Below are 24,693 nucleotides of genomic sequence, written 5' to 3'. Positions count from 1 at the left end.
CACCCTCATCTTGGCAATATTTTAAGCACCTGGATAGTCAGAAAGTAAAGGGACAGCTGTCTTGGGGTGATGTCAAGGAATGGTCCAGCCTGAAAGACTTTCCTTGCAAATCATCTTGCAAAGACAAATGTCTCATTTGGCCAACCATGATAATTTAGTCAGGGCAGCAAGCCACTGCCAGGGTTGGCCAGCAATGCTGCTCCTGGGACTGCTCAGCTCAGCCCTGTCTGGGTACGGATTCTGTCATCTCCTCATCCCACCACGGGATCCCACCTAAAATTCCAAAGCAACCCTCACGACGCGGAATGGGAGGCGCTCACCTGAAGATGAAGATGAAGAGCATCAGCAACATGCAGAACGTGGCCACGTTGTCCATGGTCTTCATGAGGACGACGAGCTGGCGCTGCAGGGCTGGCATGAAGCGGACCAGCTTCAGCACGCGCATGAGCCGAAAGGTGCGCAGGACCGAGAGCCCTCCACCTTGCTGGCCCACTATCTCCCACACACTGAGGAAAACAAAACAAGATCAATGCAGGATGGCAGGACAAAGCCTAATGCAAAGGCACCGAGGGCAGGAAGCAAAGGGAGGGTGAAATTCAGAGAGAAGAGGGGTGGAAAGCGGGCAGAGATGTGCTGCCAGTGCCCACGGCGATCTGGACTCTGTCCAGGCTTGCAAAGAGCAGAGCCCTACTTGAGTGTCAAAAATACGCCTGCAAATCAGTGGCTGCAGCTGCAGGGGCAATTACAGCCTTTGCACATGCCAAAAAACCAGAGAGATACTTAATTGGGCACTGGTTGTGCCATTTGGATCCCAGACCTTCCCAGGACATCAGGACTGATAGCTTTCTGTCCAGGCCTCTCTCTAAAATGACCATAAAATAATCCCAAGGTGTGTATTAGGAACCGTGTCTAAGTGCATTAATTTACAGAGAGAAGTGTAAAGTGTCACAGGAAGGTATTTATGCCTAGTCTCCATTACTTTCTGTTTAATTAAACAGCCAAATGAGGAGAAATGCACATAAAGAAAGCTCAAGGTTTGTACCTAATCACCACGATGATCCCATCAAAGATGTTGTATGGATTCTTAATGTAGCCAAAAGGACCATAAACAAGGACTTTCAATAGCATCTCCAGAGCAAAGAGGCTTGTGAAGACGATGTTGCTGATCTCCAGGGCATTGGTAAGTTCCTCTGGCTGGGGAAGGAAGAGGAGGAAAGGGAGAAAGTAAACATCACAGCCTGATATCCAAAATCACATGTGGAAACACAACAAGCTGCAATACTGCAAGGGTGAGAATACTGATGCTAATGGTGTGGTGAGAGAATGGCAATAGCTCACTCAAAGCCCAGGAGACAGAAGAAAAATACTAGCAGAGTATTTAAGGTTTAGAAACCTGTTGTAAATTCAGCAGGTAAATCCAGACATGGACTTCACATTAATCAGAGCTTTAGTACCACCTCAGGAGGTTTATGCAGAAGTGGCATGTACTGAGGCTTAATGCTCTGACATCCCCCAAGCGGATTCTCCTTATGCAGAGGGGAAAGTTGGACCGTTTTCTCACATAAATATCCCTTTAGGGCCTGTTTTTTTATTTAGTAGCTCATCAAAAGATTTAAGCTAGGATTTTTCAAAACCAGAGATCTGAGGTGATATAGCTGGAATGGCTCAAAAAAATCTCCTTACCAGGAGGTGCCAAACCTGCTACTGAGGAAGGGCCCGATCCTGGCATTCCAGAGCGGCAATTTAAAAACAGAGGTATGAAAAAACCTTAACAAACAGACTTCCAGTAGTCTTAGACCTAAATTAATACCTTTCATGTTTTTGTAGCATATTTCACAGAGGGTTCCCAACAATGCCTGCAGATGCCCAGCGCTGTGCTTTCCCCGATGGGTGGGCGGGCATTATCGGAAAACATATGGTAGAAGACAAAAACCGGTGGTGTAGTCTGTTTAGGATCAGTCAGTGGCAAAGACGGGAACAGAATCCTCAGTATCAGATCCCTTCTCCCCATATAACCCCAACACACGGCCACAACTGCATGTTTCTACTTAAAGGCTTCATTAAAATCAGGAGCCGACATCCCGCTGGCAGATGGCCGAGGGGTCACGTCAGCAACGCCGAGGTGGCGCAGGGCACTGGGCTGGCACAGCTCACAAAACACCTCACACACAGCGGGTGCTGGACTCCTCTTGGGCAGTTTGGCATTTAACTCACTCAGACACTGTTCTAAACCCCCACATGTAACCACCCGTGTGTCTTTAGATGCCTGCACACCGTGGTGGGTTATGGCCAGATGTGCACATTCACAGCAGCCACGCTGTGACAGAACACAATGTGCAGCAAATGCAGTTGACTGCACCCACCAGCTACATGAAACACCTTCATGACTGACCAAAAACTTCCTACAACAGAGCAGGAGCACAAGCTGTAGGGTTTGACGTAAGGTGACCCAACCCCAACACCATGGCAACCATGAGAGGGGAGGACTCAGGGGCAGGGTCAACACTTGCCAACTGCGCTTCAGAGCCCCAAAAAACCACAGCAACCAAAGGCTTCACAGACACACACTGGCAAATAACAGACAAATTCATGCAGGCGTTCAACTCTCTCTTTCCCAGGGTTAAGGTGTCCAGGCTCAGCCTTTGAAGCTCAAGTTCCTCCAATCCAGTGTGAGGTTAGACGGGGACCCAAATTGGCCTGATGTTATCTCAGCGTGGTAGTGTAATCCCTGCAGACTTGCACTGATATTGGTGGGAGCTTGTGATGACACAGTATAGTGAAGGGGGAAACAGCAGCACTTAGAAGAAAATGTAATAAAAAAGCAAAAACAGAGAGTGTTGAACACAGCTTTTACCTCGCACATCCTCACTGAGGAACAGATCCCTTGGCTAGAGTTTGCCAAACACATCACACGCACAGCCCAAATCACCTGCTCACTGGTCTACAGCTAAAATACAGCTCCGGCTCCCAATATTAAACGCAGCCCTGGTTTAAAGCCATGTACCTATGGGAACACTCAGACACAAAGTAATAAATAGGCCGAGAACTTATATGTCAAGCTGCACCTCAGGACAATTTCAAATAGCTGAAAGTCTACATTAGTCACAAAAAAATGCCAACTCATTTATGAGTGCCCCAGCGCCGAGGCAGGCTGTGCTGTGATCAGTACCGCAGTGATCCTGCTGGAAAGAAGACGTGTTCCTGGAAGATTTCCTTTTCATCCATCAGCACCACTAACCTGGGCCCTGAAGGCTGATTTCCACCCTCTGTTCCCTCTTTGTGGTGGCACTGCCAAATCTAACTGGCCCTGCAGGCACAACCCAGTTAAACCCTCAACGCGTGAGCGGCGCCCAACATCTCAGGCAGCCACAACATCCCTTCCTCATGGAGGCTGACATGGAAAATCCAGCAGCCTTGGAAGGGATGACATGTTAATAGCACAGATTAATGAAACTTTGCACTTCACGAGCACCTTCTGATTGGAGATGTTGTTGGGGTGTGAAAATCCAGATGGGAGGCACTGGCAGGGCACAGTTGGGTGATGTGGGGAGCCAGAGGGGGAGCAGCACCTACTCTGCAACTCTCCCAGGACCTTCAGCACCCATGGGAAGGGCCATGGCTCCCCCAGCCCATGAAATATCCCTCCCAGACCACCCAGCTCAGGAGAGCCCCAAATACCCCTGGCACTGGCGTGGGAGGGCTATGGATCAGCCTGTGCAGCAAGGTGATGCTGAGCACCCACAGCAGCACCAGATCCACCCAATCTACCCCTGCTTCACTCTAAAAAAGCCACCTGGCCTCCTATTCCTCCTCCACCCACTCTTTTCCGCTTCCCTTACAGGAAACCATTTTTAATATCTGAGATATTGAGCAGACATAATAAAAATGAAGAGCGGGATCTCATGAACCAGAGGTGAGAATATCCAAAAATCTAAGATTGATGGTCAAAATTGGTTGAAAGAGAAAGGGAAAACTCCCTTTCACCCATCTAGGAACAGAGAATGGTCTCCAGAGCAGCCTGGAGCTCTGCTGGGGAGGGTGAGCTGATCCTCCACTGGAAGCACACCCCAACCAGATCCAGCTGAAATCGGCTGAGTTATTTTGCTCCTGGAAACAACACATCCCTAAACAGTTGAGATGGGATGATGCAAATTACTCAGAGGATTTCACAGCCAGCTGTGGAGCACTCTCCCCCAAGACCCTCAGTCCTGCTTGAGGATCCCCAGGGCAGCTCATGAGCCCCCTGCAACAGCTCAACATCCCTTTCAAGGGACACATCACTACAGCCAGTCCATGGGGCACCCGCATGGACCCCTGCCATGAGCACCACTGGGATTTATTTATATAAACAGAGGTGGGCTGTGATCATGAGCCTGCCCAAGGGGAACCCAGCCAGGCAGTGGGGATTCAGACCCTTCTGAGAATGCCAGCTATGGGATTTTCACGAAGCCACAGATGTATATAGAAAATAAGACTGGTTATAAGATGCTTCTGCTCTAGAGAAATCACAAACGTGTCTGAGACATTTTTCCTGAGACATCATTACAATATAAGCAGGAACGTGGCTTTTTCTCTCCTATTGAAATTGAAATTGTCATCCCATCCCAAACAGGAATGCAGAGTGTCAGACTTGGCAAAATGAAACACTGTGCACAAAATCTTGGAAGTACTTCTCTCCATTTCAGTCCCCATTCCTTTATCCCTTTGCTCTGTACTGTAAATCAACCAAAATTAAAAAACATAAATAAAAGTCAGCTTGAAGAAGAACATGGAACGTTTTGTTCCCCAGCTGTTCAAATGGACACTTCAAATATCTCAGACAATATATTCCAATAAAGTTGGGATTTTTTTTGAGGCCAGTTCACTGAAAATGCTCCTCTCCCACGGACAGCTTCAAATGAGATAAAGTGCCATTTTCTGACAATAACTGTCTAATCAAAACACCATCGACCAGCTCTAGACATGATGTACCTGAGAGAGTCACTGACTCCTGGCACACAACCAGCTCTGTGTGTCCTCGCTGGGCTGGGAGGAAGACAGAAGGTAAAATCACTCAGCTTTCCCCTCTGAGGGCCAGAACACAACATCTGGGGGAGGTAACATCCTTCCTTCGACTAAATGATATATTGTGTGGAAAAAAACAACCCTCCAGGTCCACCCTAAAAAGGGTATTCTGCAGGAAGCAGAGCCTGAGGTGCACAGCCTGGGGTTTCTATGCAGCACAAAGCCTCTGCCCACCACTCCCATTACAGCACAGCTGCCACAGCCTCAGCTTCTCCATTAAAAGAAGAGTCTGCTAATTCTCTCATCAGTAGCAGCAGTGACTAATTAAAAGGAAAGCATCCTATGATTAAACAAGCAACACCCAGAAAGAGTGAGATCCAAGCACGATTCAGCTGTGGCACGAAACACCAGCTCTTCTGATGAGTCCTCGGTAAACACTGAATTTTGTTTTCAGGACATCTCGCCTTGCTGGACACACAGACGTGTTGTCCTGGATAAATCATTCCCTGTTAGCTTTCTGTTTGTGTAGTGTCGATTTGTTGATGTACCAAACAGCACATTGACAAGCTCTGGCAGCACATGAAATACGAGCAGACAGGGCAGCATCGCTCAGGAACACCGCACGGCATCGCAGGCGGCGGGAGGAGGTGAGCCCCGGGCACACACCCAGCCCTAACCCTGCCTGGCAGGGTGCAACTGTGGCAGTGAGGAGGGAATGCTCTCTGCACCCTGCCTGGAGGATTCAGGCAGGGCTGTCTGGTACCAAGCAGGGCGCTGCAGGGGTGAACAGGAGGAGGCAAAAGAAGATGTCCCCAGGGTGCCTCAGGAGGTATCTCAAAGCTGCACCAGCACCTTGCCCTTTTTCAGCATTCAGAAATAGGCTGTAAGACATTTCTTTACTTTTTTTCCTCTTTCTAAAACTGAGTAGAAGCTCATGAGTGAGTTTTCTGAAGGCAGAAGGGATGTGGTCCATTTCCATCCGGGGACATGCTACTCCTTCCTGTGCACAGGACTCCGAGGTGCCTGCTGAGCAAGTGAGGCTGCAGGCACCAAGCTAGGAAAAAGGTGAGGACAGGGGCTGGGGCCACGGAAAGTGCAAGCCCTGAGGTCTGTGTTCCCCAGTTCCTGAAAAACAAATCCTGCCGCAGGATGAAGTGCAACCAAGTGTCCTGAGAGACACTGCACAGAGCTTACAAGGCTTCTAACTCCTGCCTCCTCCAGCAGTGACCCATATAGGGCACAGGCTCTTCATCATCATCAGACCTGCACCCAGTGCCACAGGCATGGCTGGCACAGATCCACCCATCCCACAGCCCCCCTGCCCACGCAGTGAACTCCAGGCTGCACCCAAGCCTGGTCTTGCCCAGCCTCTGCCCCTGGGATGCCAGCACAAAAGAGCAAAAGCACCCCAGGGTCTCTCCTCTCTTATCTTGCTAACAATAAAATGAAAGAGAAAAAAACACTCTGCCTCAACACAGAGGGAGGGATGGGGCGACCAGCCAGGAGGCAGATCCCTCCTGATCCCAAGGGATATCTTTATGATATCACTCTGCTTCTGTGAGTGGATCCAGAAGACCGTGAAAACTTCTAACCCATTCAAAAGGCTGCAGAATAAAACCTTTCTGAAATCATTACCATGGCAACTAAGGAAAAATAACACAGAAAGAAAATAGCGACCTCAGCTATTTCACAGGAAACACCAACAACGTTTTACTGACTCATCACTTGCAGATTTTTAATATATATACATATGAAAAAAATCAAATGGGTCATACAAAGATGGGATTTTCAACCTGACACTGCTCTGTTAAGATCTCCTCCACGTGGGTGCAGCCATGCACTGAGTCCACCTCAAAACAGGAGCCAGACCACAAGTCCTGGGGCAAAATGCAAGAAATTGTGATGAACAGAAGCAGTTCTTAATTAACAAAATGAGGTGCCCTTTCTTTGCCCTTTCCCACGCTCGATTCCCCATCACTGACAGCTCATGGCTGTGTCCTCAGTCAACCCATGAGCCTTCTCCATGCACTGCCCTCATCACATCCACGTTATTCCCCCTGCCTTGGTGCACCCACCGAGCCACAGCCATCCAAAACACCACTTTGGTTCAGTAAATACAGCTCCTGTTGGCTCCAGAGCTGCTTGTGACTTTATAAATAGAAACTCAATCCACGCATATTTTCAGCAATGACATTCATTGTCTTTGGGGCTCCTTAAAAGGTATCAGGCTCTAGCTATTGTCCTGGGTCCAGCAGTGTCAACCTGAGCCGTGCTTCATCAGAGCCCCACAAACTGATACGCTTCCTCTACTCATCCTTACCCAAATTGGTTAAAGAAAACAATTCAGAAAGTAGCAGTTTTTGCTCTGCTCCTCCTGGGGCTGGAGACACAGAAAGGGCAGCGTGCTCACTGCTCGGCGGGCGGGAGGAGGACTGCTGGGATGTTCAGGATTTATAAGCATTTATTAAAAGGAAATGACTTTGACAGACAAGCGAACAAGTCCAGTTTCATCCCTTCACCGCATGGGAAAGGAGGATTTTCTTACAGGCTGAATGAAGGCTGAATATTTCATGCCATGGCAAGTAATGCTTTAAGAAAAGGAGGAAAGCAGCTTTCATTTCGGAGAAATCAGAGCTGTTTGCACAGGAGGGACTCCCCTTCCACCACTGCCACTAATCTCCTCGCCTTCCACCCAGTCTTCCCCATTCCAGTCAAATGTCCCTTCCCACCCCACATGTGCAGAGAGAAGGAGCTGAGTTTTGTGGACATGGCACCTTCTGGTGCAAGGCCTTCCTCTACAGCACATCCCTACTGAGGAACCATGGCCAACGACCAAATTCCCTGGCCCTGACTGCCCATATGTCCCCATGCACCTCCTGTCTAACTTGAGACTGGGGTGCAAATGAGGGGATGAGCCCCAGGCTTGACAGAGAACTACATCAACTCACCCTGAAGGGACTGCCATAAACCATCACTGCCCAGGACCATAAACAAGATGCACAGACCATGTTCTCCTCCACCAACCCTGGGGCTGGGCTCTCCTAACCACTCTCAGGAGGCACAGCAGATATTCTTCCCTGAACTCCTTATCTCTCTCAGCTTGAGATTTCTGGATGAATATTATCCCAGAAAATGCAAGAAAAACATGTACTAGCTCATCCCTCTGCCCAGGTTTCGAAGGAGCTTAAGCCGAACAAAAGCTGCATTTCCACTTGGTCACACCTTGTAAAAGTACTTGAGATTTAAAGCCCTCTATTTCTGGTTAATCTAAACCAAGTTTGAAACTTATCTCCCCATTAGTACTTGAGAAGGGACCAGGGGGAGGGAGGAAATAAAAAAAGAGAAAGTAAAAGGCTGTCACTGTAGGGCTCCTGCACAGTTCTGCTGAACCCAGGTTTCTGATGCTGGTAACACTATCTCTAATGCTGACAGACGTCCACGGAGGAAAAGCCGGTTGTTTCCTAACGTCAGCAAAAAAACAATTGCAACACAGTGCTGAAATCCAGCAGAGACAAGGGAAAAAGTGCTAAGCTCCTGTCCCTGCTCCCACTGGGGGCTGAGCAGGGTGGGCTCTGTGAGGACATGAGGGGCAGCAGCAGGGCAGAGTCATGGGTGGCAACAGGGACCAACCTCTGCCAGGAGAATTGGGGACAAAAATGGACTGATCCCTGGGAAATCACCAACAATCAGCAACCAGAAGCGCTTATAGATAAAAGCATTTGCTGGTGCAAGCTGAGGGTGCTCCAGATGCTCTAGCTGAATTTGCTGGCTCCCACCCAAGGGGAACAACCACAATAATCAAAGAAGGAGCAGAGAGAAGCGCCTGGCTATCTGCAGAGAGCAGCGATTTTTCATCCATACAGGGATGAAGTGAGTTTTGAAAGCACACATCATTTTCCCATTTCACTGAGCTGGAGTCTCTTCTCAACGCTGCCTGAGCAGAGATAACACGAGGGTATGGATGGCAGCTGAAACAACAGCTGTAATGATAGGATCTAAGGCAGCCCGAGTATTTCCAGCCTCTGAAATAAATTAACAGGAAAGGATTGACACTTATGCCTCCCCAACCAGGGAGCTGAAGAAAACTTTAGCAGGTGTCAAGGAATCCACATAGTCTCATTGCTAAAGCATGCAGAGAACTGAGTTATCTGATAAAAAAATACCCTTTCCAGTTTCATGAAATCTCATTTAATTTTCAAATCATTCAGTCTCCAGAACCAGGATAAAATCTGCTTTATACGCACAGACCATTTTTTAATGACTAAGAGGGCCATGGCATCCCTGTATTTTTTCACCCCTTGGAGGAGATTCATGAGTGAGTCAATTAAAACACGCGAGTTCCTACAAGATCTCGTAAACCCTTCAAATCCCCGAGAAGCAGGAGAACCCCCCCAAGGTCCATAAAAAGAATTACCCCCAATAACAAACAGAGAGCTGGTTTTGAAGTCAGTGATCCCAGTGATTAACAGCTCTGATGACTTCCATTAGCGTTGACTTGACTCCTCCAGTCTCCAACAACAACAAGCTGTTAATAAGAGTAATTCCTGCACGAGCGGGAGCTAATTGAATACAGCACATGCGAATCTATAGGGCACCTCATTTTCCTGCCTTGGGAGTGCCCTATGCAGTTGGAGTGCTGAGAAATTAAGTTGGAGGTAGCTCCAAGCCCTGCGCTGGGCAAAGCCAGCAGGCGCCGAGGGAGGAAAAGCCTCGCTGCGCTGCCAAGGCTTTGATCGCTTGGCTGAGACCAGCTGGCATGGGGCTGGAGAGATGTGTAATGGAGTTAAATGGAGACATGGGATGTGCACCCGAGTGGAAGCGCAGACTCCTCTAGGAAGAGAAGACAGTGCATGAACGCAAGACCTTGTGAGCTCCCAGGAAGAGCCCGGGGCAGGAGGAGGCTGTCCAGGGAAAGGCTGTCTCCTCGATTTAGGGATGCACACACCTGCCTAAGTGCCCTTCTGAAACAAACCCCGATGAATCAGATTCATACAGGGAATTCATCAAATTAGAAACTACACCACAGAGAAAAGTTGGGCTGTACTATTAAGGCCCCAGTTGCAGTAAGGCAACCAGGGTGCAGGGTTAAGGGGTACAGCACTGGTTTGCACTGGTGGGTGATGCAGAGAGCCCCTGGTGCTGTCTGGATGCGGGGCAGGTCTTTGAGTCCCTGAACTCTCAGGAAACAACTCAGAAGAGGTGCAAGAGATACGAAAAATATTTTACAAAAAAAATAAAGGATTCCCTTCCGTCCTGACCTGGAGACCTGACACAAATCCATGCAGACCAAAGAAGCCAAAGTTTAGATGTCCCGGGTTGACCTGGCACGGAGCCATGGAGGCTGGAGGGGACACAGTGTTTCCCATTAGTGCTCTATGCAGCCAGACAAGAGTGACCTGAAGCTGATCCCTGGATCCTCCACAGCCTTCTGGGGAGGTGAATGAGCACTTGGCAAGATCTCATTTTGGCACATAGGTGTCACACAGATGTCACATAGATGTCAAAGGAGCAGTCTCCATGTGCCTGACAAATCTACATCTGTCTTCCACCAGCAGCAAAACATTCAAATGGACTTGAAACTGGTGGAAATTAGGATGCTCTTGACCACCAAGTCCTAGGAGCTTCTGTTCCCAAAGATGTCCTTATCTTTTGAGGCAGTGCTCATACAGGTATCCAGATCGCTGTCTTCCAGCCTGCCCAGAACTTTGGGCACTCAAGCACCCCAAGACGTGGGGCACCAGCCTGTCAAATTCCCACTGCCCAGCTCCCTTACACCACTCCTCCATGGAAAAATCCACTTTTCCTCCCACAAAGAGAAATCAATCAGTGGGTGTCATGACAGCTAATAATTTTCAGTTACCTTCTTTCCTGCACATTGAATTCAGGCAGAAGTACCTAAATACCATCTGGGTGACTATTATTAATGCTTGAACCTGCAGCCTAATGGTTGCTCCACAGTGGCAAGTTTTCTAACCCTTCACCTCCCCCCTCTCCATCATCCTGGTTACCTGAAAATTTCATGTTCTCTGATACTGATTAAGATGACTCCCATGTTCTCCATCCTCGACTGTTTACACAAATAGACATTTTAATGCATTATGCCAGCAAGGTTTCCTTTGACTCCTTGGCACAGATGGTTGATATTTCCGTGCTGCAGCAGCTATTAGATCGTAATGTTACCAGTGACAACTCTATATCATCTGTAGTCTCCACACTCCCCTGCAGCAGGATGCACCAGGAATTCAGCCTGAGATACTGCCACGGACTTAGGCTGCTCCTGTCTCCTGCAGAAGGAGTTTACACACCTTGGCTTGGGGCACTGTGGCGTTGTGGATCCCTATAACACCTTGCTGTAGCTGGGGGTACTCCACCGGCTGTACTCATGCTGGGGGGATGTCAGGCATTGCCTCATCCCACTTCCTTGAAGAACTGTCTCCCATGGATGATGAGCTTTTCTCCTTGGGTGCTGTCCCACAGAGTCATTCACCCTTGTCACCTCTCCAATTTGCTTTTAAGAATTAACAAAAGGTTCCCCACAGGTCTGAAGCAATTTCTTCTTCCTTCCTTCAGAGACACCAGGGTGTTAGATCAATCTAGATCCAACTCCACACAAGCTCCAGCCAGGGATTTGAACCAACTGCAGCTTTGGGGAGGCCGATGCAGGACTCTCCAGTCTCCTTCTTGTTATGTTAACAATGGCAAAACACCGCAGAGACGGCGGCTGAAATTCAAGTGCTATTTAAACAAATGAATATGTAGGGTATAGTTCATACAATGCGAGTTCAGACAAGGAAACTCGGAACAGCCAGGCAGCTCAATATGAACCAGATTTTAAAAACAAAAACAAAACCCCAAAGCCCTTCCTCAAGGAAGCCCTTGCCGAATTCTTTCCCCTGCTGAGGAGTCCAACATCACGCCTAGTACTAAAGCCTTTGCATTTCACTCCAAGAAAGGACTTGGAGGAAAAAAAGGAAAATAAAAGCAGCACATTATGGAACAGAGCCTGGCTTACAGCCAGGGCTGGGGGGAAAGCAGCAAAGAAACCCTCTGGTTTAGCAGCACATTTTACTCCTGCGCTATGGCAGAACAGGCTTTTGCAAAGCCCCAGCCGTTTGAACCCGCAGTGCTGCAGAGGCTCAGCTTCCCTAAGGCAAATCAGTCAATTGGTTCAACAGTGTATTTAAAATCCCCTGGAGTCTACCTTTAAATCACCTTTATGTTCCTCTACCCAAAGCTAAGAGTTTCTACCTGCGTTTTGCTTCATCTCTGTAGAAAAACAAGCTATTTAGCAGCCACATTAATAATCCGTGGCAATCTGGTTGTCATTCCCCTGATGGAAAATTTCACACTGCTGCCCAGCAGCTGCGACGTGGCGAGTGCTGAGCACCTCACACCATTCTGCCTCCTTCCCACCGGCCCAGCCACCAGGAGAACAGCAGGAGCTGGAGCTGGGTGGGTGGGGTGGGGAGGATGGGCAGGAAACGCAGAGTTATGCCCAGTCAGGTGTATCTGTGGCTCACACACGTGCAGGAACCACGTGGAAACAACCTGGTGGTGAGTGAGAAAGTGTCGCCAACGCACCACCACGGAAAGTCAGTGAGCTCATGTCAAAAACAACTTAAGAGGAAACCCAGCTCCTGAAGCCTCAGCCATATGAGGGTAAAATGTGTGTTGGCAATGACTTTACTGTGGAAGGTGGTCTGTGAGAGGAGCTCTGGGGGACATGAACTGCCTTTGGTATGAGCACCCAGCACCCTGGCCATGGGTGCTCAGTCTGGCCAGGTTGACTGGGGGGTAAATACAAATAAACAGCAAGAGGTGGGGGCCAGTGTTTTCAACACACTCAGAGTTGCCACTCACTTTTATGTGCCTTCAGAGAACCACTCTTGTCCTACATATCCCAACCTGGCCTTCTCTGGTTGCTGAGTCTGTTAAGCAAGTGACTGAAAGGTTGTTTCAGTCTTCCAGGCATCTTCCTTGGAGAAAAGTAGGTCCCTCCAGGCTGCTTGTCCCAAGGTGAGATGTCAAACCTCCAAAGGAACAAACTTTTCTCCCAGGCTATAATGAAGGCCTCAGCTCACCAGCTCCTGTCTTGAAGTTCAGGATGCTCTGGTGGTCCCAGAGCTGCTGAATCCCATTCAGTATTGCTGGGGACAGATGGGGAGGGCAGAAGCCTCTTCCTTCTTGAGCAACCTCCAGCCCATCCTTCCTCTCACAGAGTAGCTGCTAGTGTGTCCTCTCCCCTGTACCAAAGGGCTGCTAAACAACACAAGGTTTTTGACATGACACCTTAAAACGTCCTCAAAATATTTACCCTAATATAGCCTGGTGTGGCCACAGTGGCATGTGGAAAGCCCAAGAGGTAAATATCCTTTAAATAAGCAGAGAGCTTAATATAGAAAGTCATAGAGTCAAGTACTCTTCAAGACCCCTCACGTCTTTGCAAACATCAGCCAGTAAAGATAAATTTGACACGGTTGATCACTTGCACTTTTAGGAAAGGCTCTTCTAAAAGAAAAAAATTCACGTTTTGGTGTTTATAATCTCTGCAGAAAGGCCTGGTTCAGCATTTCACCCCTCTAATTCCTGCTCTCGTAACTGTCAGATTATGAAATTGCCGAGTATAAGCCTCCCGAGTTTACAAAAAAACACCTCTCTGTTCTCTGCCGCCACTTCAAGCAGATGAACTAATAAAAACAAGCTCCGCTATTCCCTCCAAATGCCTGGGAGAAAGGAATCTGGAACACTAGTAGCTTCAAAATACTGTTAAAGAAAGCAACCACCCACAGCGTCTGGAGTGCCCCCACGTTTATCAGGTCCCTTCACCCTTGTTACCCGAAAACCACCACAAAAAATCTTCATCTTTGCATCCAGCTGTTTTCTGGGACTCACCCAGAGGCCCACAGCCCCCTGCCCTATTTCTCCCAAGCCAAAGAATTAAGGAGCTATGTTGCCTTTAGGGTGTTTGATGATGGGAGCTTGCTCAGCCTCCCGTCCCCGGTGGGATGGTCCCCCTGGTACACGCGCAGTGGGAGCCCACACCAGCATCTCCCAAAGGTGCTCCTGGTAAAGGGAAACAAGCCTTGACAATCCGTCCCTCGGACAGCCACAGCAAAGACACGGCGGATCTGCTTTCACCTTTCAGCCAAAGGAGCAATATAATTGTTTATTCGTTTCTGCGAGCCACCTCCCCCCAGCGCCTTCGGAGATGATCTTCCTGAGATTATTAAATAAAGGTGGAATCACTCAAGCTTCCCCGCAGAGCTCCCACCAAGGGCAGCAGATGAAGGTGAAACCTGCAGGACTTTGGAGCGCGTTGCTGTTTAATGTGTACTGAAAACAACACTTAGACAGCCAGACTGCATCAGGGCATCAGGGGGAAGCTGCTGGCTCAAAGGAACACATTTAGCACAGCCACATCTCCCCAGTGTTCGGTCACTGAGGCGTTAATGCCACAGGAGGACAGGGGAATTTGGAGTTGATCTGCAGTCACCACTGCTGTCACTGGGAGCTGTGGGAGAAACACCTCTGTGCACAACCATGAGCGGCTCAGCAAACGTGAAACATGCCAGGAAGGGACAAAAGTGAACAGCCACGACTTGAAATGCAACAACTTCCCAGCCAAGACCAGTGCTGGGACTGGGGGAGCTGTGCCTGTCTGGGAGTGGAGAGCTCTGGCACCCCAGGAGAAGCACCATGCTGGGAGCCCTCAAATATCAGAGGGGTCTGTAACAAGGTTTTGCAGCATCTCAGCATCTCCACTAATAAACTCTTTACCCCAAACAAAGTGTGCACCTGCAGCCCCAAGACATGTCGTGCCTGAGGCAGGACAAGGGCACCGTGCCAGGTAAGCCCCAGCAGCAGTCACAAAACCCACGTGAGGCCAGAGTATGCAAAGCCTCTCTCAAAGCAGAGCTCTTGTCATCCTTATGGAGCCATTTCAAGAGGAACGTGGCAACTCCTTTTTCTTAATGACTATATATAGGGAAAGCTCTGCTAGGTGACAAGCGTGCGAGAGGCTGGAGCAGAGGCAGCCTCTTGACTGCAAAGACTCAGATAATCGAGCGGAGGAATAGCCAGCAATGAGTCTATTTTGGACTCGGCATGCTGCTGCTGGAGCGTTCACCGAGGAGGCAAAGCCATTTGTTACCTCCTCTCCAGGGAGCGCAAATTCAATAGACTTCCCTGCCTGCAGCTGCAGCGACCTCGGAGCCCACAGCCACTGGCAAAGCACTGCTGGGCTGGCACTGACCTGGTGGCAAACGGCTGCTCCCTCTCCTTGCTCCCCTCACCACGGAACCCGGCTACACCTGGTGCTGCCCAGGTGACGGGTGGTCTTGGCCACAGTGCTGAGCATCCCTGGCAGGGTTGGGATGCAGGAGCTCACACAGCCAGGTACTGGTCAAGGTGATTGCTGCAAGCTGGAAGCAGGCTCAGAGGGAAAAAGCCTGCTTTGCTCTATCCAGGGCATTCCAATGCCTCTTGCCCCAAAACATCCCACCAGCAGCCAGATTCTGATCTGTTAAACCGCCCACATCCCCACAGCGCCAGGAGCCGCCCGGGCAGCACTCACCTGCTCGTGGTACTCGATCCCCATGCTGAGCGTGTTGATGAGAATGGCCACCATGATCCCACGGCCGAAATATTTGCTGTCCACGATCTTGCGGAAGGTCTCGCACACCATGTGCCAGAAGGCCAGCACCCGGCTGGCCCTCCTGGCCCGGGCCCTGCCCCGCTGTGGGTCCCGCTGGTCGCTGTAGTGGGCATCCTGCGTGAACTCATAGACCCCCTCGCTGTCCGAGTCGGCCGTCTCGTTGTCCGACAGCTCGGCCTCGCCTGCCAGCGCTGTGAGGCAGTAAGGGCAGCTCTCGGGGTTGCAGGAGCCACCATCCAGCTTGGTGCAGGGGCTGGAGATCTTGCAGGAGCTTTGGCAGGGACCTGAAGTGCCAGCAAGGAAAGGGCAGCCCATCAGCCGGGACAGAGGACTGTGGGCAGCCACGGGAGCAACCCCCAGTCCCTGTTAGCACCAAGCTGTCGCCCTCGACATGACAGGCATTTCCTAATGGGAAAAGGGCTCCTGCTGGGTTAAAACCTGGGCTCTACAATGCCTTTTCCCCAGTTATGAAGCCCTCTTTGTTGCCGCCAGGCAGACACCACTCCAGCCCAGGACCCCTAGCCCACCCTCATTATACCTCTGGCCATTATGGGTAGGGCTTCCCTGGCCCTGGCAGGCTCCAGACTGGAATTACTGGGAGAGTTGCTGCCAGTAGATTCCTTTCCTGCTCCCACTCTTTGCTGATGCTCCGAAATCACCAGCTTCCCTCTCTACACGCTGTCCACAATGGCAGCTGCCAGGTGTCTCCTGGGTGAAAATACCAGCACAATATTCCCCAAAATTTCCACCAGCTGGCTGTGAGGAGAGAGACTATCTGCTGCCCAGCAGCACACAGCAGTGCAAACGCAAACCCAGTGCTAAACCAACTCAGAGCCCAGCTCTGTGTGTTTAGTCTCTGTGCAGAGCTGGGCTGGGGGCAGGACTTGGTCTCTTCCCTGCACAGATCTGGGCTCGAAAGGTCAGTGCCACTGCAGTGGGGTGGAGGAGGTATTGACTGCCTCAGAAAGCTTGGCCAGAAACACCTCTTGGAGGTTGAAAGTGTTTGGACTACACTGGCTCAAACTCCCAAACCTCAGGATGTGGAGGGGGAAAGAGCATCTTGTGGTGAAGGTATGAAATCCCTGATCCAGGAAAGCTGCATTTGGTGTCTGACTCTTACAGGCTTCCTGAGCAGATTTTAATACTCTATATCTGCGACTGCCCTTGAGCACTCATGCAAAGCAGACACTCGATCTCTCTGAGCCTTGTGTCCCACAGGAGCAGAGCTATGCAGTGCTCAGGGATGTGTTAGGGCTCAGATCTGGAAGGTGTCCATCCTCAACCTCTGGCTGATTTTGGAAGTGCAAGGATTTGGGGAGTGTTCCCTGTAATTGCAGAATAAATTGGTTGGGAGGAGCATAGAGATTCTAGAATCACAGAATGGTTTGGGTTGGCAGGGACCTTAAAGATCATCTCATTCCAACCCCCTGCCATGGGCAGGGACACCTTCCACTAGACCAGGTTGCTCCAAGCCCTGTTCAACCTGGCCGTGAACACTTCCAGGGACGGGGCAGCCACAGCTTCTCTGGGCAATCTGTGCCAGGGCCTCACCACCCTCACATGGAAGAATTTCTTCCTAACATCTAATCCAAACCCACCCTCTGTCAGTTTAAACCCATTCCTTTGTCCTATCACTACATGCCCTTGTCAAAAGTCCCTCTGTAGCTCTCTTGTGAGTCCCCTACAAGATGGGGATTGGAATGAAAATAGATTCACTGAAAACATTCATTTCCCTTGGATTCTTTCAAGTTTGAAGTCTGGGAGGTTGAAACCTCTCTCCTGGATTTGATTATAAGAGCTATTAGGTAGTTCAGAGGACTCCTGTTTGCCTCACCTGGAAAGCCATCGCCTTTCTCCGTAACGTGAACTGAAAAGAACCCTGCAAAAATCCAGAGAGAGAGAAAGAAATTAGGTCACAGCTTGTATTTCTGCAAGGCAACCCCAGACTGACATCCAGCCCCCAGCTCACCTGTGCTCTGTGTCTCCAGCAGCTTGTGCATCGTGCTGTAGGGCCCAGGCGGGATGTTGAGGCTTGTCAAGGTGCTGCTCCCGGCACCCACCGCCGCCTCCCCCAGGTTCTTCTCTTTCAGCATCTCATGGGAGGTACTGGAGTGCACCGTGGGGTACACCTTGGTGCCCATGATGTTCTTGGGGATCCCCTCCGGGCTTGGCAATCCGAGGCTTGGCTGCGTGAGGGATGACCGGCAGCGCACCGGCTCGAAGTGGCAGTCGGCGTGGTAGATGCTGTGGACAGACTCGGTGTTGCTGGGAGAGGCACTGGGGGCCCCGAGGGAGTTTGGTGCGGAGGGGGGGAGCATCAGCCGGTTGGTGCCATTGTGGAGAGAGCTGGTCTCCACATCGCTGATCTCGGGGCTGGCACGGGGTGCTCGCAGGTTCCCGTTGCCCAGGTGATAGTGGTGGTGGTGGTGGTGATGGTGGTGGATGAGGTGGTGCACGGAAGACCTCTTCCTGCTCCGGCGCTTCCTGGCATGCCGGTCGGCCCCTGCCTTGCTCTCGGGGCTGGTGAGGAAGCCCATCCTCACGCCTGCCACCCGGTAGGCCTTCACGAGCTGCTTGCTGCCTTTTCGGGCAATGTAAACCAGGTACTTGAGGAGCTCGTCGTAGCAGCTGCCCGGCTCTGAAAAGCTGGCGAGGGTGCTGGCGTTGGACAGGTAGCGCACCCGCTGCTCCTTCATCAGCTGGCTCTCGCGCTGCTTCGTCTCGGAGAACTGCGTCGCTATCACCACCAGGCACAGGTTGATCATGAAGAAGGAGCCCACCTAAGGGGACAGGAGCCATCAGCCACTTTGGAGCAGCCACGCCTACCCTATAGCCCTGCGGGATCTAAGGATCTGGGGGCAAACCCCAGCCAGCCCCATCCCCTACGTCACCCAGCGGGGACCACCAGGCTGTGGGGGGGCTGACTCACCCCCTGAGCTCCCACCCCAGGGACTCCCACGCCAGCCCTCCATGGAGGACGACAGAGATCAAAGACGGGAGAAGATTATTTTGACAAAAAGCTCTTGCTCTTTTAAGATGGTGTTTTTCTCTCTCCGCAGACAGCGGTTGTAATTATCACAATTAGTGGCATTACGATGAATGCACTGAGCCTTCCTGATAGGAGCGTTTTTTTCTGGCAGTGTGTGGGCAGCTTGCGAGCAGATCCCTTTCCCCTGCTAACGGGATTTGCGGGTGACTGTTACGCAAGGGCATCAGCAGTCTGTACCCACAGCTTGGAGATTTTCTTTCCAACCAGGTTTTCATGAGGTTCTGCCTTCTGCAGAGCCCAGTCTGGATCACAGGGAATTACTGACGTGCTAACGGGCTATCACACTCTGCTAACATTACTCGCACGGCATCTGGAAAAGTACTGCTTGCTCTTCCTCTCCATCATTTCAGGGATGCTGAGAGCAGGGGTTTGCTTCTCTTTTGGGGAAGCTAACAGATGAACTAGAAAAAGCATCATGGACTAAATGACCATCTACTTTGTCATCAGGGTTTGAGTCCTGGTTTGATGAGGAGCAGAAATCCCCACAATGACCTAATGGACAATGTGCAGCTATTTTGCTGGACTTAGTCCAATTACATGGCAAGAAAAGGACTCATCTCACTTATCTCAGCTACATCTGAGTGAAGCACCTAATGATCCTTTAGAGTCAAGAGAGAAATAGGCACATCAAGTCTGCAATGCATCTAATTTATTTTGGATGTCTACCTTCGGAGGAGATGAATCACCCCCTTAAAGCACCTATTTTTCTCCCTTGACGATAAAGGGAGTCTAGACAACGAGCTCAGCCAGTCACTGTAGACAATTCTGATTGCACAGATGAAGCCCAACATGGAGCCCACCCCACAGAAACTCTTTGTTGGCTCCTTTGTGGGTGGTCTCAGATGATGCTGAGAAGTGTGGGTGGGCTGTGGGCAGTAATCTCTTCCCTCTTTTCTTAATGTGCTCTCTGAAGTTTGGGACTGTTTCCCCACTGCATCAAGGACCCAGCCAGATGGGTTCATCAATATGGGGGAATTTTTGGGCAGCCTCTTCCCCTTCCAGCACTCAAAAGCTGACCAGGTGAAATTTGCCTACTTTTAAACTTAAATTCAAGGTGGCAAGTAAGAGAGAGAACCTTGGAGCACAAGCAGAGAAATAGTAGAAGCATCAGCAATTGTATCTACCACAGCTTGAGCACATCCTTCTTTCCCTTCCTCATGTTTGCAGCTGCAGCACAATGCCACAGGGAAGCTGTGTGTCTCCCAGCAGGCTGGTTGCTACCTCGGCTTTTATATTCACTGTATTCTCTGCCCTGTTCCCGTGGGTCACTCCACTCTGCTCTCTCCAAATGCCAGGAGGACCCCACTGTTCCCCTGAGGCCACTCACAATGATCAGGAGGATGAAGTAGATGAAGTTGTAGAAGGAGTGTGCATCCATGACAAAGTACATGATGTCCACCCAGCCTTCCAGCGTGATGACCTGGTGGAAACAAGAAGGGAAAGCAAACCTGTCAAAGCTCAGTTACCACACCAAGTGCACAAGCAACGTTTTCTTCTGGCTGGGTCATTTCTGTCACCCCATAGTTGGTCTTGGTGCAGTACAAGACACCGAGGAGCCAAATCCTGCTCCTGCCAATGCCAAGAGCCACATTACCAGTTGCCCAGGTTGAATCCAGCCCTTTCCCATCTGGACTTAAGGGCTACTACTGCATTTTGCAGAGAGAAGAGCTATCTCTAGGCTCTGCCTCACATCAGCATAGTCTTATTGCATGCACAGAGGGTTTTGTCCATGCACGTGAGGTGGAGACGTTTTCAAATCAAGCATCAAACTGTAACACTTTGAGCACCTGGGCACTACTATGTAAGTGCTCCCTGGAGCAAAACAGCCCCCAGGAGTGCAATTACAAGCCCCTGGGAATGTGCTGGGGGGCAGGACCACCTGTTTGCCCACCTCATGACAGTTTGCAGACAGGGCTCACCTGAAATATCGCGATCCAGGCGTAGCCAATGTTATCGAAGTTGATGGCTCCCTTGAAGGGGTTGTGCTCCCCAGCAGAGCAGTTGGTGTAATACTGGTTCCAATTGACACAGGACGTGTTGGTGGTGTCGTTGTAGGAATAATAATCCAGGGTGCACTCCAGACCCTCTTCCCTCCGTGTTGGGATGCTCCGGCAGTAGCGCATCCCATTCTCCCGGGGCTGGGAGCAGATGAAAGGGTTTTCATCTTCGTTCTCTGTCTGGTAGTACCGCTCCAAATCCACTGTGTAGGGGCTGAAAGAGTCCAGACAGGGCTGGGGTTTGCACACCAATCGTGGGCAATCTGGCAAGGAAACAACTGTAACAGCACAGCCTGTTATTCTGGATCTTAAAGCTTTTTTTAAAAAAAAGGAATCCTCTTGGATTTTCTGCAGCCCCATAGGGTGAGTTGATGTCCCTAAATGGGTTTTAGGAAGCTGATGCAGTGCACTTGACCACTCGGCAACCCCTCTGATGGCATTATGAAGAGTCACTCCATCTGGAAGCACTCTGGCTTTGACTTTAGGAGACTAAGAACAGGATTCAGCCTGACAGGGCTTCTCTGAAATGTCTTTGCTGCAGTAAGATGGATATCAGTCAGCTTAAGCTCCTGTACCTCCTGTCCTCCTGGAGATGCTAAGAATTGTTTGGGGAGACTCCATGTACAAGGACCTCCCAAGATTCCTGAAAACCAGAGACAGGGCCTTCATGTGCATTTCACAGTGTCAGTTCAGCCCATAGATAAGCTCTAAATTCCCTCTGAGGGTGGCCTTACCACAGCACACCAGGCACAAATGCTCTTCAGGGAGATGAAACAACCCATGGCCAGCCAGAAACTGGCTTCTTGCTCTGCACACACTATCTCCTTAATGCTGCCAGGACTACCACTAAAGCTTGCAAAGATATTTTTAAGCCTAGTTCAGCCCAGTTAATTCCTGTAGAATTGCCTGTAATACCCTTCAAAGCCTATCTAAACCCCTGGAATTCTGGCTCAATTAAACAGCACCCAAACCTGTGGCTCTATTGGATTTACTCGGTGGTGAAGTCTCCCTGTTCTGCTGCCATTTACTTAACATTGCCCTGGTAATGACTCTCCCAACCGCCCTTCGAGGGCATGACCTACAAGAGGGGTGGAAGTTGAGTAGGAGATGCCTGGGAGAGGACAGAAGGTGCCTCATGCCAGCTCCAGACCCGAGCCAACCTGGCTACAGCAGCAGCAGCATGACCCTGCTGTGCGGCAAGAAAGAGGCCTTGGGCTTGCAGGATTCCTCCATCCAGGTGTGAATCCAGCCAGATCAACTCTGGAGAGTCAACGATCCACTGAAAGGTGATGGAGGTGCCAGAGCTTGGCAGAGCCATCAAAGGTTTGCAGTCACCTGCCCTTTTCCAAGCATTAGAAAGGAGGGAGGTGCTGGGAAAAAAAGCAGGTAGGTACGAGAACAGGTATGGAAATCCTGGTCTGAAAGAGGCTGTTGGCTACCAGATACTTTAACAACTGTTCAAACATTCCTACATCTGGCAAGCTGGCTGGCCAGGACACTGGGTGCCCATTCGATCACAACAGTCATTTTGGCCTTAACATCCAGGCATCTGTGAAAATTAACAGTTCAAACTGGGGAGTATCTTTTGCTCTGTGACTGAAAAGCACGTAGCATCACAAAATGCATGGTAGCTCCATCAGCTTTCCCTGGGGTTCGGGTGGGACTACAAATACTGTGCCAATAAACTCAACAGCTGCCGAATGGGATTCAGACCTGAACGCCTCCACACAGAAAAGGTCACACATTAATGATATGCTGAATTTAGAAAGCCTGAACTCCCATTCTCAGGGGGTTTTTTGGAGGCTTTTATCAATCAGGGGTAGCTGAGGGTTAAGGACAGCCTGCAAATGCAAATGGCAAATTGTCACAGCTCGCTCTGTTCTGGTTGTGTGTGCCCAAGCAGGAGCTGTGCTGGCATTTAGGAGCAGGGAGCATTTACTGAAGGGAAGGGCTTTCTACCGGAGATCCTTGTCACCTGGAGGGACAGACTCACTCAGGCTGGGGAGACACTTTTGCTGCCCACCCGGACTCACATGCTGAAGTTTTCAGGGAGGAAGCAGCGGTTCCTGAGCAAACCTGCCCACAGCTGGACTCCCACGATGCCAAAGATGAAGAAGACAAAGAAGCAGAGGAGGAGGACGTTCCCCAGCATGGGCAGCGTGTCCAAAAGAAGCGTCACCAGGATGCGCATACCTGAGGCAAAGGGGAAAAGTTCATGCTGAATTTTCTTATTCCAGCCGTGTCCTCCTGACCTTTTCCTTTCCAGTGATACTTTTCCTTCCACTGAGAGCTGCTGCTTTGCCACCGCTGTCCTCAGCACTCACACATGGCTTGTGAACACCCACAGCTCCCCCCAGCCACCTTTGGTTTCCCCACAAAGCCCCTGGGATACCACCCCTTAATCCGTGCCCTGCTCCTGATCACACAACCCACCTTCCCTGCTCAAGTCCTCTTCTCCTCCAAGGTTTTCTAGTAATTATATGTCTCCTTTCTTCCTTGAGACCAAACTCTGACATTCTCCTTTTCTCAATTGAAGTTTCTTTCTCCACTCAGTATATATCAAAATTCCCTTCCCTTCCTAATTCCCCTCATCTACCCTAAATGCCCTCTCTTCCTTAAAATACAGGACTCTCTCTGGCAGTTAATTCTCACAAGTTCAGGAACAGCCAGTTCTGTAACAAAGGCAAATTGATGGTGACTGCAACTTGACATTTACACACAAAAAAATTGATTTCATCTGACATCTCTGTAATATTCTGCTCATCTCTCGCTCTCCTTCTTTCCCCATGTTCTGCATTCTCTCACTTGCTTATATTGACTTTTATTTAAAGAAAGATTTACTGTTGCACTGTTTGCTTTGATACTTCATGAAGAGTTTTTTCTCTCATCCCCATGCTGTCATCTCTTCTATCAGGGTTTTTCTTCTACTCCTTTACTGGGGCACAACCACCTTGCATCAACTCCTAATTAACTGAAATTACTTTCTGTGGTTACTGCATTGATCATCATACAAAGCTCCTTTTTCATTTTTCCCACCTTACATTTCTATCCCACTGTAACTACATTGCAGAGAAGCCAAGATAAATTACCCAGGATTCCAAAATACATTAAGTGAATTACATCCCCAGTTAGACAGTGGTGGATAAATTCAGCCATCCACCAGTTCAGCAGTGGGGATAAAAAAAAAACCATTGCAAACAGGATTCTGAAGCTTCTGCAATGATTGAAACAGCAGCAGCAAAGCCAGATTAAGTTCAAGAGTCAGCAGCAAAATAAATAGATCCCAGGCACTTCCACCATCAGCAGAGAGAACTGAAGCTGATTAGTTCTCATCAAGGCATTGGGCCAGTTCAGATAGGGGAGTGCAGACTTGGATTTAACTCGGCTAAAACAATACTGAGTTTGATGACCAGGACTGTAAGACCAGGAAAGCAGTTGTACTTACACTCAACATACCTGGTCTGCACAGCACCCCAGAGGGAAGCAGCTCTGTGCCTCTCATGGCACACTGGGATTTGTCCAGCACAGGGCAGTGGGAATGGGGCAGTTGGGTTGGGATTGGTTTGTGATGGCCAGTGCCTCTCCGAGCATGGGGCTGGGCTGCCATGCAGGAGCAGGCAATGCCACCCACTGCTGTTTAAAAGGGGCTGAGATCCTCATTCATGAGCTGATAAACCAGGACTGAAGAGACACTGCTCATCCCACCCAGGCTTGCTTTGTAGATGTTGGGGATTTGGGCTGTATGGACCAGCTGTGGGGTCCCCAGCACCTCCCAGGGGGCTTTGTCCAGGCACAACAAGAATTCTTCACCCCAATTTCTCCAGAAAATGATGGGGTAGCCCAGAGAGGGTGGGAGCAGCACGGCTCAGACCCCTCTGCCTGTACTGCCTGGCAAAGGCTGCTGGCTCAGTCAACCCCTATCACCTGCATCCCATCACCTTCGCAGCATCCTCAGACTCTCTTCAGATGAGAAAGGAAGGTGTCTGACG

General features: G+C 50.0%; 1 protein-coding gene across 19 annotated transcripts in view; it reads right to left on the bottom strand.

The window, feature by feature from the left end:
* The window catches only part of CACNA1G (calcium voltage-gated channel subunit alpha1 G), a 145,871-nt gene that overhangs the window by 66,227 nt on the left and 54,951 nt on the right, over positions 1-24,693 (bottom strand). For all 19 annotated transcript variants that reach the window (XM_027691374.1, XM_027691388.1, XM_027691389.1 and 16 more), the window contains exons 5-12: positions 22,738-22,897; positions 20,627-20,918; positions 20,035-20,127; positions 17,628-18,438; positions 17,493-17,537; positions 15,578-15,942; positions 1,043-1,194; positions 321-506 (exon numbers count right to left, since the gene is read on the bottom strand). In XM_027691374.1, coding sequence (XP_027547175.1) covers positions 321-506; positions 1,043-1,194; positions 15,578-15,942; positions 17,493-17,537; positions 17,628-18,438; positions 20,035-20,127; positions 20,627-20,918; positions 22,738-22,897 — 2,104 coding nt within the window. The remainder of the gene's footprint in view (positions 1-320; positions 507-1,042; positions 1,195-15,577; positions 15,943-17,492; positions 17,538-17,627; positions 18,439-20,034; positions 20,128-20,626; positions 20,919-22,737; positions 22,898-24,693) is intronic.

The sequence above is a fragment of the Neopelma chrysocephalum genome, unplaced genomic scaffold, assembly GCF_003984885.1.
Source record: "Neopelma chrysocephalum unplaced genomic scaffold, ASM398488v2 Primary Assembly neopelma1_84, whole genome shotgun sequence".
In the NCBI taxonomy this organism is placed as follows: Eukaryota; Metazoa; Chordata; class Aves; order Passeriformes; family Pipridae; genus Neopelma; species Neopelma chrysocephalum.
The sequence above is the reverse complement of the archived record's forward strand: the minus strand, read 5'-3'. Positions and strand labels throughout refer to the sequence as shown.